The sequence below is a fragment of the Macrosteles quadrilineatus genome, unplaced genomic scaffold (genome assembly GCF_028750875.1).
Source record: "Macrosteles quadrilineatus isolate MER2022 unplaced genomic scaffold, UCM_ALF_1.0 Scaffold_4__1_contigs__length_99947679, whole genome shotgun sequence".
Taxonomy (NCBI): Eukaryota; Metazoa; Arthropoda; class Insecta; order Hemiptera; family Cicadellidae; genus Macrosteles; species Macrosteles quadrilineatus.
Window position 1 is genome coordinate 53,961,362 of NW_026542597.1, and position 15,900 is coordinate 53,977,261.

A 15,900-nucleotide genomic window follows, 5' to 3' on the forward strand; every position below is an offset into this window, starting at 1 on the left:
AACGGTTGCATGTATGGTTGCCAGGACCTGACATGCCTGGCAGGTGAACGTACATTTTTTTTTACTTGGACAACCAATCGCTCACGACTAATGGCTCCCATTTGATTTAATGCCCTGCTACACCACCAGCAATTGGTTGCCTGCTCAGCTGCCCACAGCTAGATGTTCACAGCTATTAGTGGCCTTAGAGATAACTGATACACCTCGCTATAACATACACCTCGCTATAGATCGTAGCCAATGTACAATCTTAACATAATTTGATTTTAGCAAGGGTTTTAATCCAGTGAATCATTAAATTCTTCTCACCAAACCCAAAATAATGGGTTTTTCTGATAGTTCATTATCCTGTATAATATATCTACATGGCCAAAAGCAGTGTTTGTGTGTCATGACAAAACTATGTGTGACTGGAGGCAGGTACCTTGTGGTGTTTCTCAAGGATGAATTCTTGGCCCTTTACTTTTTACTACAGTAGAGTGTCGGTTACTCGACCTTCGAATATCTGACCTTCCTCGGTCACGGCGCCATCTTGGAACATACCCAGTAATCACGACACAATTGTCAACCTTTCACAGTGTCAGAGTGAATGTTGTATTTATTATTTTCCGTGTTATCTGACCTTTTCCCTTATCCGACTTTGCCGCGGCCAGTTTAAGTCAGATAATCAAGACTCTACTCTAACTACATAAATTACATCAATTCAGTTTTTCAACTCGCCAAGCAAAGTCAGTGAGGCAAATGGAACAATTAATGAATGGAACATTAATGAACGACAACATCAATAGATCCATATGGAGTGGGCAGCAAATAATGGACTAAAATAAAAATTAAACACTGATTAAACAAATCCAATCATCACTGGCCAAACACATCTATCAAGAGACTTGAACAAAACATTTTACCTAACATAACTGTGAATGGTATTGTATTGCCATACCAAGACAAACCCAAAAGTCTTGGTTTAATGATACCACAAATCTATAGACTGGACTGACACTGTGGTTAACATCCCGTATTGCTGCTGAAGTTCCGAATCACAGTTAAGTTCAAACAACTGTTCTTTTTCTGGTTCAGTAAAGTTTTCTGGTGGCATTTCTATCTTCATTCAAGTCCTCAGGAAAGTAAAGGTTGTAGATGTTGATTCAGCTGAGACAATGGTTTTTAATGTCTGCCAGAAATTCAGGACACTGTTGGATTTCATTTCGCCAACAAAATTCTCAAGATTAGGAAACTGTGAAATAGTTTTTTCTTCTGCCTAGTATTATTGATTGCTCCTGTTTTAAGCCAGTAACTGTATAGCTGTCTAACAAATTATCTCATCCTCGTTCCAATGTACTGATAACTAGACACAGTTGCCTGTGGCCAATGAATTGTTAATAGTGGCACACCGGTGCAAACCATGATGAAATTTCTAGGCCTAATCTTATGTTACTGCGTACCACCACATTTGCCTACGCGTACCACAGATTGGGAAACGTTGACCCAAGTGATGAGTTTTAATATAAATCACTTGGCCATCAAACTCAAAATTCCAAACTATCTTGCGAACAAATTTAGATTTGTTAACAAAAAGGGGGCAAAAATGCCCACTCTGGCTAATGAACACTTTAAATTCCTGATTGTATGACAACTGATTTTAATAGATCATGCATAATGGGTAATGCATTTAAAGCTACACTTTTGTTTCTGTTTCAGCCCATTCTCAGTGATTATGAATCAGGGACTAGCAATGCTGGGGACGGTAAGTTATAAGTTGAAATGATAGAAATTTAGAGTGTAAAGGCCAATTCTAATTAGCATATTTTAACCCAGAGATTAATGGGGATTACAAAATATATATTAATATATTTTTAGCCTATTTGTTTTGTTTATCAAATTCAGGAATTTTACTTAGCGAAGTTAAGTCAAAAACTACATCTAATAACACTTTAAACATATTTACACTTACAGTACTTTTAACTTACAGGAATGTAGGAATATATATATATACATACTAGCCGCCATACCCGTCCTTTGCAACGGGAAGAGAACGCTAAATAGGATAATTATGTTCTTTCGATCTACCATATTAAAATATATTAACTCAAAAATAAATGTCTATAATTTTGATAAAGCACTAAAAAAATCCTTCTCAAACTTGTGCATACACTTAATATTAGAATTGCTAGATTGATGTTTTTATCAGTCCACTAAAAGTATTCAATCTATTCCGTTTCCCAGACATTATTTTTTGGGATAACAAACAAACAGAATATTCATAAACATTTAAAACAAGTCAATAAGTAATAAGTATTGAATTATTTACTTAAAAAATAAAAACACGCTAGTCGCACAATATCAAAAATTATTTATTAAATTAAGAACATACACATACTCTAAACAATCATACTTTGACAATTATTCTTTTTTTCCCTGGAACTCGCTAACCTGGTCTGGGGTGGAACTGGCCCACCTACCCACTCCGTAATTGACTATTATTTTCTAGACCTACTCTTTTTTGTCAATGATTCCCTACTGACCTCTTTTACAAAGATAATTTCTTATTTTTTATCAAGTTTGTTTTTTCATTAGTTTTTATTGAGTGGTGTCTAAGACCCTTGTCATTGGTGGTTTTTGATATTTTGTATCAATAAAACGTTACAAACAAAAATAACTAAAAATATTTAAAAATACAGGTTTTTGCAAAATTACGAAAAATGTACTAAACATACAACAAATGTGTAAATATAAAACAGATAGCATTTAAACTTATCTTTCAAATAAAAAAAAGTTCATTCCAATCCGACAAATAGTTTGCGAAATATACGTTTTTTAAAAATCAATGGCCGCCATTTTGATTACGTCGTAGCCGGAAAACGTGGGGGGTAGGAGGTAAACACCCAGGTTTTTTAAACTCCCTAGACATCAAACTAAAACGTTATGTAAGAATATTCAGTATACGCAAGTTTGCACACTAAAGTATAGCCAGCTGCAGGACTATTAATGGAAGGGTTAATAGACATTTTTGAAGAAGTAGAAGATGAAGATTATGACACTTTAGTACCTAGAACAAGAGGGCCTGCTAAAATAAGAGACAGAATTTACCATTTCAATAAATGGAATGAATCTGAATTTGATAACAACTTATAATAACTTGATAACATAACCTTAAACAGTGATGTTATTCTAGCTGCATTCGCATTTTGCTGTCTGCACTACTTAGTTGTAGCGTAGCGTTGTGGTGGTTAAAGGAAACACTAGTCCAAAGCCCACCAAATATTCCTTACAAATACACATTCAGGATTGCCAACCGCTCGAATTGCCGTTTGTTTATTTTAAACATTTAAAAATTTAAAAATAAACTAGTTTATTATAAAAGTAGCTTACACCATTTTGGGGAAACCGGGCCTACGTGTCTTGTACATACCGGCTCCTACATGAGCAGGTGATTTGTTATTTGTATTATTTTATTACAGTCAACATAAAATCCATACTACTACTACAACTCTCGATTCATCCCATGTTATATTTTTATCCTTATAATATTTACGTTTATTGAACTGAGCAGCAATATTTTTGTTGAAGAGCTGGTTTCAGAGTAATTAATTATTATCATTTCAAACAGCTGCTGAATAGTTATTTATCGTCCAAAAATATTTGTACAAACACAAAAGTGATTATAATTTAAATATCTAGTATACTGTGAGATTAGAAATGATCTTTGTAGTTTTGAATTGTTCTCCAAGGGAGTCTATGGAACTTAACTGCCATCTTGGATTTACCCGCCATAAGAGAAATGTTAATTTCAAAAAGCCGGTGAAGAGTTATTTACCATCTCAAAATATTTTCTCAAACACCAGAGTGGTTGAAATTTAGTGAGATTAAACATTTTCTTTGTAGTTTTTTAACTGTTTTACGAGTTAGAACGTCTAGGCTCCAAAGACTCTAAAACTAAATGCAAGATTTAGTCCAGAACTACAGAAAATGGGTTTTGGAGATCAAGTTCTGAACCAAATTAAATTTGATAATTTATTTAGTCTCCATATTAGCCTATTAGTTTTCCTAGTACTAGTCAAATTGTCCAGCTCTGCAACTTAGCAAGTTTAGTGTGAGTGAGGTGTGACGTGTGCATGTGAGTGAGGTGTGACGTGTGCATGCGAGTGCAGTTGCTTGTGTTTTCTTTTGTTTACTTAGAAATTACACAGTGTAATATTTTAAAACAGTGTTAAAGGCCAGTTTAAAACATAATTTGAAATGGCTAAAAAGTTAAAATCATAAAATAATATAATGCTGGAATTGACATAGATAAATCCCAAAATCCCTGAATTGGATTACAGCCCCGGGATTAAGATCCCTACTCTCATCTAACCTATAAAAACTAAGACAGAAAAAATAATTTTACAGCAGCACACCTTGTAAATGGTTCACTATACTAGGTTAAATTGAATATAAAAACTTGCTACAGCTACAGCTTGTCACTTTTATAGATGGGATGTCATGGTCCAAAATTAATGGTTATGAACTGTTTAAATTTAAAGCATTGATATTTTACAGATGCCGGAAGTGAATCAGACGGCAACATGTCGAATGGAGAAAGCAAAACACATGGACCGTCATTTAAGAATAAAATGGTTGGTATTACCTTTGACTATTAATAAAACTAGACATTCCATTCCCATGTTAAATTTGTTGTTTAAAATTAAAATTGTCGTAGTTGATGTGAGCCTCCAACAGATTGCGCTGATCTAAATCACTAATTTTTGTTGAATACACAAGACTTTTTAACAAAGTCAAACTAATGGAATGACTTATGGTGAGCTATATAGCCCCATCAATGGTTCAATGGTTGTTTATGACCCATCAATTTGATCAGAAACAATAAATAAGGTAGAATACAGAATTTTAGACCCTAGTGCTTTCTGTGACTGGCTCACATAACTATGTTCTTTTAACACAAAATTGGAGACAGCTGTTCCATATAGGTTGAATGTCTACTTAGTATCTAATTGTATTATTTAATGATAACTAGTAAACCTGGTGCACGTAATCGTGCACAATCTAGATATAGAAGGAGAAGGATTTGTATTGATCTTTTTTATTTGGCGTTTCTGGTTTTTTGGTTTTGTTGTTAAAGAAGGAGATGGTAAAAGGCCTAATTGAGTTCGAAGTCTGCGTGGCGTTTTTCAGGCTTTTTTTTTGTAAGTCAATAAAAGATTATCTTATGATTAATCATTGATAACCTAAGTGATAAACCAAAGCCCCTCGTTCCCACCACTACCTCTGGCTTAAGTCTGAGACTTATTTTCCAGGCCAATTCCCCATGAAAAATCTTTTTTCTTAGGCTTTGGCCAGTTTTAATCCTCGTCCAGACATACTATGTGTCCAAAACCTTAACAGCATTTTCCTTTCTTTTTCATCTGCTCCCAGCACATTTGCCACTCATTTAATGTCTCCTCTCTTCTGGCACTCTTGCTTTCCAACGTAGTCCTACCCGCTGAATTGTCTTCCAAAATCCTAACCCTTTCTTCAATGAGCAGGTTGAGTGGTATGGCTCCGGTCAAAACCCTAATCGTATCATGCGATACTGTGTTGTACGTTTTCCCTACTTTCAACAACATTCTTCTTTGCATACTCAAAAGTTCCCTTTTCATTCTTATCTTCCTAGCATCATTTTTATCTTTTCAACAATTAATCTAATACAGAACATTCTTTTAGCTCATGTTTCCATTAATTTCAATTTTAGTATAACCAGCTGGTTCAAATAGTATACATTTCAAAGTATCCATCTGTTCAAATGTAAACAAACATTTTCTCCCTAAGAACATGGGAACTTTGAAGGCCACTGGGGCAGAGCCTTGATGGAATTTCAAAAATTTTTTCTTTGATGGCAAATCTATGTGCCACGACCTATCCAACGACACCTTAAACTTAAAGATTGGATGCATAGCTGCTTCAAAACAATGATTACAGAATTTGTGTTCGCCTATTAAATATATAGATTTGTAAATCTAGGTATTATAGAAAGGTATAATGTCTAGAATATATATGATTTTGACTTGTATTACTTATTGTACACAGTACCTTTTCAAAGTCCGGTGTACAATAAGTAATGCATAAACTAATTCAAAGTTTCTACTCAAGTATTGACTTTCACACTTAATGACACAAAGGGCTAGAAAAAGTGCATTATTTACTTAAAATGAAGTAAATAAAAGACCTTACAAGGTCATAACAGAAACATTATTTTTGATTATTATCTTATCAGAAAATCTCAACTCACATTTATCAATAAAATAATATTTTATTGTTTGTTTTGACTTCAGGAAAAAGGTAAAGCTGTTTGATATATTTTTTGAGATATATTTATACAAATGGTTTCTCTGTTGAGAATTTTCTTGTAGTGTGTACATTGTGGCTGTTTTAGGAGGCTACTGGCTCAGGCTCGTCATCAGACTCTGATGGTCAGTCAGAGAGATGTCCCATCTGTCTCATCAAGTTTGTATCACAAGAGGTGGGGACGCCAGAGACATGTGACCACTTCTTCTGTGCTCCCTGTATAGAGGAATGGTCCAAGGTAAATTGTTGTACCTACTTAAAGAATTGTAGAATTGAAACATTTTCTGTTGTCCATTATCAGTAATCGGGTTCAAGTTAACTTATAAAGGAATAGACTGTGTGGTACTGAGTTTAGATCAGTAAAGTAGTAGTCCAAATATTTTTTAATGAGAATGTGACCTTTTATTAAAGTCCCAAAAGTCAGGATTTCTCTTTAAATCCGTCATCCACAAAACCCTAAATCTGTATAAATTACAACTCTGGTAGCCTCAATAGTTAGGTAATCAGTACGTATAGCACTACTTGCAGACGTTGAGACTGGGACTGGCAACCAGTCTAGTCAGCCATTATAACCTTGATGGAATATTATTTTTTGAAAAATATTATGTTGCATAAACGTAGTATTATACTAAATAAATGAGATACACAAAAGTTAAATGTATTTTAAAATGTCTTAGTTTGAATTTGTTGCTTTTCCAGGCGATCCGTCATTTCAAACTTGTTGGTTGGACAACAATACAGTATACAGTGTACTATAACTAGTCCTGTTGTAAAGCTACAAATGAAGTCTAATAACTGATTAACTTTAATGTTGCAGAATGTCAATACTTGTCCAGTAGATCGACAGCCGTACAGGTTGATCCTGGTCAGAGAACACCTTGATGGTAAAGTCATCAGGCAAGTGTCAGTAGGTGAACGGACAAGTAACTTAGGCCTACAAGAACCTGCAGAAGAAGACTCTACAGTATGCGAGGTATGTTGGAAGACTATTTCTTAAAACTTACAAGTTAAGTATCTTACTGTAGTGATTATACCTAAATGTAAATTGTTAGTACGTGGATATAAGTTTATGGTCAGTTAAAAAAGATTATAGCCTAGATACTGAGGGAATGTTGATACAATTATTGGTTTTAAATTACCTACTAGTAATATGTTGGCACTGACAACCAACGTTTAAATGTCACTACACAAGTACTTTGGTTGTAATAGAGCATTTGTCTATTGATAGCACATTCTGTCAATTGCAGTTAGTTGTTCTGACCCTTAAGATGGTAACAAATTTACATTTTACAATTAAAAAATACAATTCTTGTAAACAATTAATTTATTGTCACAAGTCACAAATTTCCTCATTCGTTGCTTATTGAGCAAACACTACTGACATATCTTGACTGTAGAATTAGTCTTTGTTGAAAATGTCCCATTTATAATTTTGAACTTTGGATTGACTTGTTTTCAATTCTTAAAATGCAATTACAAATACACACTTAAATTCCAAAATAAAACATTCCCAACTTTTTTTAGAGAATGGATACTTTCTAATTAGATATAGTTGATAACAGTATTGTTGTGAGATTTTGATCAGGTACCAATACCGACTTTACCTACAGTCGCTCGGTTTATAGCTAAATGACATTAAGTAATTGTTTGTGTGACTTGCAGGTATGTTACATGGCCGACCGTGAGGAGACGCTGTTGCTTTGCGATGGTTGTGATAATGGATATCACATGGAATGTCTCTACCCGCCCCTGGAGTATGTCCCTATAGAAGAGTGGTACTGTCCGGAGTGTGCTCCTCAGTATAGGCGGGTGAGTGTTGCGTGTTCAATGTTAATGTTTAAATATTTATTGTGGAAGGCCATTGAAACAGTTTGTTATACAAAGTGCACACCAAATATTCTGTTACAGCTCTGGCTTCTCCTCGTAGTGAATGACTCAGGTTTTGGTTCCTTTCAAGATAAAATCTTTTTCTTCTTCATGACCTAAAAAAAAATCCAATTGCGATGTTGTCATGCGTTTCACATACAAAGAATAGAAAAAAAGAAAAAAAATGCTTACATTACATTAATTAATACTAGACTTAAATTTAATATAATTACTGTATCAGTTAAACGGGAATGGTCTGTGAGTAAACATGAGACAGTTATGCTAGTATAATTTTTGGTGTTTTACAAACAAATTTAACACTTTAAGTACCAACAGTTTTTAAGATTAGGTAGTTTAAGATGTAGGATTCTTTTAAATCACATAAACCTTAGTCACTGTCCTCTACTGTATTTTTTTAAACTCTTGGTGAAAATTCAACATTACTTTGATAAGGACCTGAGTGTTTGACATACTAAGTGCACTCACACACTGCTAGAAGGATATCATTATGGTTTGAAAGATGCAAAATCATTCACCACTAGGAGAAGTTGGAGCTACGACAGAAAATTTGTTATGTGTGTTGTTAATATTTTAATAATTAAAGACTACTTTGTTGATTTTTTTAAATTTTAACATAGGCCTACAGAACAGTTGACTTGACCAAAGAACATGTTTTTTTAAGTATGTAATAATTTAACAAATTCCAAGACATAAAGTTAAAATTGTGTGTGGTATCGCAGGGAAGGTCCGAGGGTGGGTCTCGTAGACACCAGAGGGATGAGCCAGGACCAGAGCAGGAGGAGGAGGACGGAGATGATGACTTGGTGCCTTTGTCTCACTTCAGACTGATACCTCGGACTAGACAATCCGAGAGAGTCAGGAGAAATGTCCGTCGCAACAACCAGCAAGTGGATGCACCTGCGGTAAGTGGAAGCAGTATGTCCAGTTTGTTTTAAAAGTTATGTTCCAAACTACACTGATATCACCTTATTTTTTAATTATCTATAAAATCATGAACAGTGTAGAATAGTCACTTTATTTATCACTACTTTTAGGGGTGGGCGAGTAGTGATTTTTCAATTCGAGTCGAGTCGAGTATTTGAGTAAAAACTCGAGTATCGAGTCGAGTCGAGTAGTTGCGCGTTAAGTAGGCCTAGGCCCAGGGTTTATGCTGCGGTAGTATTTTTAGCATCTTGCTATTCACAACTTAAAAATGCTAAGTTTAAACATTGTTTTGCAGGCTAGGCCTATGGAAAATTTTCTACAAATAAAATTGAAAGATGTAATGTTCAAACAAATGTAATATTAGCCTACTGGATTTTTTTGTTTTAAATGCTTAAGTTATTGAATAATATTTTTTGTACAGTTAGGCCTAACTTAGTTTTTGTCTTTGCAGAGAGTTTGCAGCATTTTGCTGAAAAAAATATTATCCTAGCCTAAACCCTGCCTAGGCCTAAATAGGTAGTTTAAGTACTTATACCAAATTTTCTAAGTTAACTTATATGGTTACTAATTATTAGTACCTCCTACCTTAGGCCTGATAAAAAATTTGGCCTAGACTAGGCCTACTTGTTGCCTGCAGCATTAAATTATTTAGGCCTACACGTCACTTGTTATTGTGTGTTTTATTTTTTCTTCCCTTTAATTCCTCCTCACTAACATGATAATCAACCTAACTAACTAACTTAATAAGGTACCTAACTTTAAGAATAATTTCAATTCAAATAAGAAACAGAATTTATAAAAATAAATTTATTTATTTAACAGAAAACTCATAAAAACTACATATTGTATCACAAGTTAAAAACATCAATGAGGTATTTTAAAATAGGTAATCACTTGGATAAGCACTTAATCTGTCTGAAGTTTGAAGGTTATGGGTACTAGGGCTATCCTCTTCACTCAGTACATTTATAAAAATTATCAAGTCACTCGTCTCTGACAGACTGAAAATATCAAATAAAAACATAGTAGGCCTATTATCTCGAAATAAAATCCCACATTAAACACTTAATTTAAAATTAAAACACATTTCACTGTAGCCTGGTATAGCCTATTTGGCCTTTCTTTATAAACTCACATTTTCTAAGTTAAGTTACAATTCAAACTGTAGTTGTCATGTTTGTGCCACCAGATTGAAAATTGCACAATCAAAATCACAAACAGAATATGTTTATTTTACTTTCTACTTTCTATTAAACTTCCACTAACAAAATCAATTTTATTTTAAGTTACAAATTCACTTCAAAGTAAAAACATTCAAAACCAAAACTGACGTTGACATAACTTCACTCCAATCCATTGTTCTGTTTTGTTCTTGTTGTTGCTATGCGTCACCATCTTTATCTCTCTCTCTCTCTCTCTAGTCGGTCTGCTCCTGCTGTCTGCTTCTGCTTTGTTTTCCCATCAAACAGCTGTTTTGCAGGGCTGACGTTGCCATATTTATCATTACACCATTATGGTGAATGTCGGCAAAATTATCATAAAATTGTTATAGCTTTTATTTTGTAAAAAAAGTTAATAGTTTGACTAATTTAAATCATGTTTATGTAAACTCATTAGAAAATTATACTTATAGTTTGTTTACGCCAATACCACAGTTGTAAAAGTACAAAAATTATCGTCCATCTGGCAACACTGATGTTTAAAGTGGAACTGATCTTTTCTTTCTGCCATTTGCCTAGACCCAATGAGATTGCGTCATTCAGTTGCATCGATGTTCCTTGCAGTAACTTATCGGTTTGTAAAACTAAACACCAATACCGATTAATTTGAAAAAATATTATGCTACAATAGGTTATTTTTATTTGTTGTATTTCTATATTTTGGTATAAAATATTTTGTTATTTCTATATTTTGGTATAAAATATTTTTATGGCAGTTCAAAATAAATCTGATACTGTACTTTATAATATCTTCAAGAATCGTCTGCCATTGTTAGGCCTACTAGTCACGAGACTCCCTTGTTGACTATCGACTATTGCAATTCGATAGATTCATTCAATGCTTTATTTCAACTTACTGTATCGTTATCGAGACGTATTGTTGACTGTTGTAGGAAAGTGAAAGTCTGTTGTTTGTTAGTAGTAGGCTAGTAGTCCTCAGTCCTCTTGCTAGCTCTGCCAAATGACGATGGGTGTTTGTTGAACATTTGGTTTACGCTGGTCTAACCTATATGAGGTTAGATAGTTGTTTTTTGTAGGAATGGGGATTAAATAAGGCATCAACACAAAACAAAATATAATTTATTAAATATGGATGTAGAAAATCGTGAATTGGCACTATTTATAACTACTCGACTCGAAATTTTCGAGTAGTAATTACTACTCGACTCGAGGTCGAGTATTTGAAAAAACTCGAGTAATTACTCGAAGGTCGAGTACTCGCCCACCCCTACTACTTATCTTCAACACCTCCCTAGAGATAGTTGAGCTAGATGTAAAATGTGCCTTACTGCTGTCCAAAACATAAGTATTTTCTGCAAGATTCTTTGTACAATATAATTTCTCTTAACCTAATTGAAGGGGAAAGTTGTATAAGATATCCAAAATCTTTTGTTAAAAAGGTTATTGGAAAGGTTCCATTGACTAAAATGCATAACAATTTAAATTTTTTTCGAGGCGGATTTGGTTAGTCATTATTTTAGTTAAAAGTGTTTAACAAGGTATGTGGCTTATCATTGATTTTGTTTCAGCCAACAACCTCATCAGGGGTGGAGTCTGGAGGAAGAATCAGAGCAAGAGCTACAACAAGGCCGAGACGCAGGACTAACACTCAGACTCGCCGCACCGGAGTCAGAATCAAGAGAATCGTCACTGATGACGGAGTCATAGAAGTTATTCTTAAGTGCAAAAAGAAGGGCAAGAAAAGACGAGGTAGAAAGGTATGTCAAACTTCCACAGCTGGAGCTATATGTTGAATTTTGACCAACACCAATGAATACTATTGAGATCATCCTAAGGGTTTTGTTTTGATGATTTTGGTGCCTTTTAAGTTTTGCATTGTCAATACAACTTTAAATAGTGCAAACAAATGAAAACCCATACTTTGTCACCTTTCATTAAGTACAATGATATAGCCTAGCTTAGGCTATAATACTCTTAATAAATTTTTGATGGAAACAATTTGAGGTTAAACCTACACTTGACTTAAAATAAAATCTAGGTAGAAAAAGGAAACAAATAAGTTATTGGGAGTATTTTATCAACAAATTGCTCTTTAAATTGTTGATCAAAAAGTGTTTATCAAGTTAAATTTGAAATATGTCTTCTCACTTAATAATTTTTCTACATTCATTAACAAGCATGTTTCTTTCAAGTATCAAATATAGGCTACTTGCAGCTTATCTTGATTTTTTATTCTTGGTTATTAAATATACATAAATTTTACTAAGTAGTTATTACATTAATTACATTATTTTAGGATTTTTAGAAAATAATTTATTAAAATGACTGTGTTGCACAACCACTCCCTTTGACTGTTTACGAAAAAGGAATATGTGATGTGTATGTTAGCTAGCTTAGCTAGGATCCAAAATGGCTAAATTATACTTCTACATTTTGTTAAAAACGTAATAATTTACCGAATTTGTTCAATTATACCCACCCGATTGTTAACTCATAAGCCTATTGGCTTAGAAAATCATGTTTTTTTTTTCAAAAAAGACTGTTCACATGTAGCTTTCTCTCAATGTTCTATTTTTTTTTGTTTTGTAGCAAAATAATTGATAATCATTCTGATTTTGGAAAAATTATATATTGCCATTATTAAATTGATTTGTGATTTTTTTAAATTCTTTCATTATTTTAGTTTTAATCACTATTTTGGCCGTAAACGTAAACAATCGGTTTTACCCATTAATTCCCGTCCATTATAAATTTAGATTTTAACATGTTTGAATGATCATGATATGCAATTTTATTTTACAAATACTATTCTTTTATCAATTTTCCGGTCAATGCAATATATTCCAGAGATTTTGTACTAATAAAGTATATTAATTCATAATTTACATTTAGGGATGGTCAAGTCTCGAAATTTCGGGAAATTTTCGGGGAATTTTCAATCTCGTTACACGAGACGAGATTACTTTTTGGCCGAGATTTTTATCGAGACGAGAATAAAAAAAAAAAAAAAAATTAAAAACGCCTGCAGAAAGTCAATGCAATACCCGCAATACAGGAGCGTGTTGTAGTTGCGTTTCCTTTTTGAAGGCGTTCTTATTTAATTAATTCTTTTAATGTAAATATTACTTTAATTCTTTTAATGTAGCCTAAATATTACTTTCATTATTTTAATAATATTACTTTAATAACATTTGAGAAGTTTTGTTAAGTGTAAGCAGTGTGAGGAATGTTTTATTACTATAAAAAAAGTCAAAACAAGTAACTATTTTATAAAAATTAATATTGCTTTTATTTTATGATTTATTTTATTTTAGGATAAGTTGAACTCTATCCTAACTGATATCACCATGTTTCCTAATCGTAGGCATTTTTAATAAGTTAGGCGTGATTAATAAAAAAATGTTATGCTGATGTTATTTAATGAAAGATTGTAAATATTCTTGCCTATTATCATTATTTTAGTATTTAAACAGTCATCTAACAATGTTACAAAATCAGGTAAAAATTTCGAACGTGCATTTCCCGTTGTGTATGAGAAGAGAAATCTCGTCTCGAAATTTTATGAGAAATAAAAAATCTCGTCTCGTCTCGTCTCGAACTAAAAATCCAATCTCAATCCTAAAAATAACTTACGGTACTATGGAAACACAACTCAAATTAAACAAGGTACCTTAATAGAATAATCAGATGAACACAGCAGGACCCTCATTTGCACAACCCAATATCATTTTAAGGCCAAATGCTTTCAGCTTAACATTTTAAACTTGGTTTATTCTAATGTGCACACTTAAAAGTTATATAGCTACCATGATTAGATTTGGACCGGAATCACTAACTTTTTTTTGTTTCAGAAGAAACGCAGCAAAAAGACGGTTTTGTCTCTGAAAACAGCAAAAGGCCGTTTAGCAGCTAGGTTGGGAATGTGTAAACCAAAGATCACTAAACAGACAATCCCTGAAACAGTGAACAAGCAAGAAATATCATCAACTCCCATAAACTACCAGAGGTATCAGGCTGGAATCCCTACTTTAGATCTGTTTGGACGGAGAGATCAACTTGACTATTTCTCTGTGTCTGAAGGGGAAGATGACATTGGGTCAATGGAAGGAGGTGTCGGTGTTTTATCTAGAACTAGAGTAGCACGTCCTATTGATCGACTTCTTCATCGTAAGAAAGCTGCCTCGATTTTAACTTCTAAGTCCCCAAAGAAATCTGTCAAGATAGATAGTCTATCATCACCAGCTGGACCAAGTCTGTTAGACAGTATTCTTGATAGTCAAGCTCTTTGGCATTCTAAACAAACAGAGATAAAAAGTAATTCTGACGGCACACTCAAGGTTGTCCCAAAAGGTGGAGCATTAAAGGAAGAAAATAAGGTAGATGTTAAAAAGGCAACAGCACCAGTCAAGGAATCACCAATGTTCCCTACAAGAACCAACTCTGGCTCGTTCATGCCAGAGAACTCTAGTAGAGGGGGAGGTCAAAGTGGGAATCAAGGTCATTCAGAAAGATCAGAGGACAGTAGTTATCAATCATCTGCACCAGCAAGTGCCGGTTACTCAAGATCAGAAGGCCCAACAGGAGGTGGATCATCGTCACTTCGTGGAGCACCTCCAATAAGGTTTCGTATGAATATTCCTCCTAGAAGACCAAACATACATTCATATCCTTCAGAAAATATCCCACCTCCACCTCCTCTAAGGTTGAGATCCCCCATGAATGAAGTCTCGTTTCCGACAAACAACTCCCCTGAAGCGTCACCAGAGCGGGAAGAAGAAGATGTTGATATTTACAGTGACATAGAGCAGGAAAGTAACACTGAAGAGAGAACGTTTGGGATTCTTGAGCCACCCCCCGAGCCGCCCTTCCTCATGACCATGGAGCCTCCGCCTGAGCCTCCAGCCATGCTGATGAATCTCAATGATGACGGCAGTGATGACGAGCCTAGCGGTCTCGTCATTGACGACCCTCCCCCTGGCGATGTCTACGATCCTTGTGCTGTCAATTCTGATGAGTCTTCAAATGAAGGGGCACCCTTAGCTAAACCTCCTGGTTAGTATAATCCTTAAAAGGTATAATTTTCAGTCATTCATAGAAATGTATCTTTTGTAAAAAGAGTCAAAGGTCCCTAAGTGAAACCAAAAGTGACAATTAAATTGTAGATGTTAGACTCCAGATTGACAAATAATATTAAAGAAAAGGTTTAAATACCTGCAGTTAGGCAATACATTATTAAATTGCCGACACAACTTAGTTTCAGCTCCTACATGGAGCCATCATCAGGCAGTACAGTTATCTTAACAAATCAGTTAGGCCTACTGTAAATTTGTCGTCTTCATGTGTTTTGTTGTATTTACTTGTATTTACTTGTTTTAAATTTGATGATCTTCATATGAAGAGAGAAAATCTTCTTTGTACCGCCTGATGATAGGTCTATGCAGATTGTATAGGCCTAAAACCTTCTGTTAAAACCTTTTACGAAAATTAAAACTCTCTTTAATTGAGCTCAAAACCAGCATCACCAAACCTGTTGAGTCACAATGTTGACAGATTATACATCAATGTATAAATAGGATGTGTAAATAGGACA

The 15,900-nt window shown here is 34.1% G+C and overlaps 1 protein-coding gene across 4 annotated transcripts in view; it reads left to right on the top strand.

The window, feature by feature from the left end:
- Nucleotides 1-15,900, top strand: part of LOC128991411 (PHD and RING finger domain-containing protein 1-like) — a 91,347-nt gene that overhangs the window by 58,914 nt on the left and 16,533 nt on the right. For 3 of the 4 annotated variants that reach the window (XM_054414258.1, XM_054414261.1, XM_054414262.1), the window contains 8 exons: nt 1,699-1,744; nt 4,537-4,613; nt 6,407-6,556; nt 7,136-7,291; nt 7,981-8,127; nt 8,925-9,107; nt 11,879-12,067; nt 14,162-15,362. In XM_054414258.1, coding sequence (XP_054270233.1) covers nt 1,699-1,744; nt 4,537-4,613; nt 6,407-6,556; nt 7,136-7,291; nt 7,981-8,127; nt 8,925-9,107; nt 11,879-12,067; nt 14,162-15,362 — 2,149 coding nt within the window. The remainder of the gene's footprint in view (nt 1-1,698; nt 1,745-4,536; nt 4,614-6,406; nt 6,557-7,135; nt 7,292-7,980; nt 8,128-8,924; nt 9,108-11,878; nt 12,068-14,161; nt 15,363-15,900) is intronic. The other variant, XM_054414259.1, reaches the window with a different exon arrangement.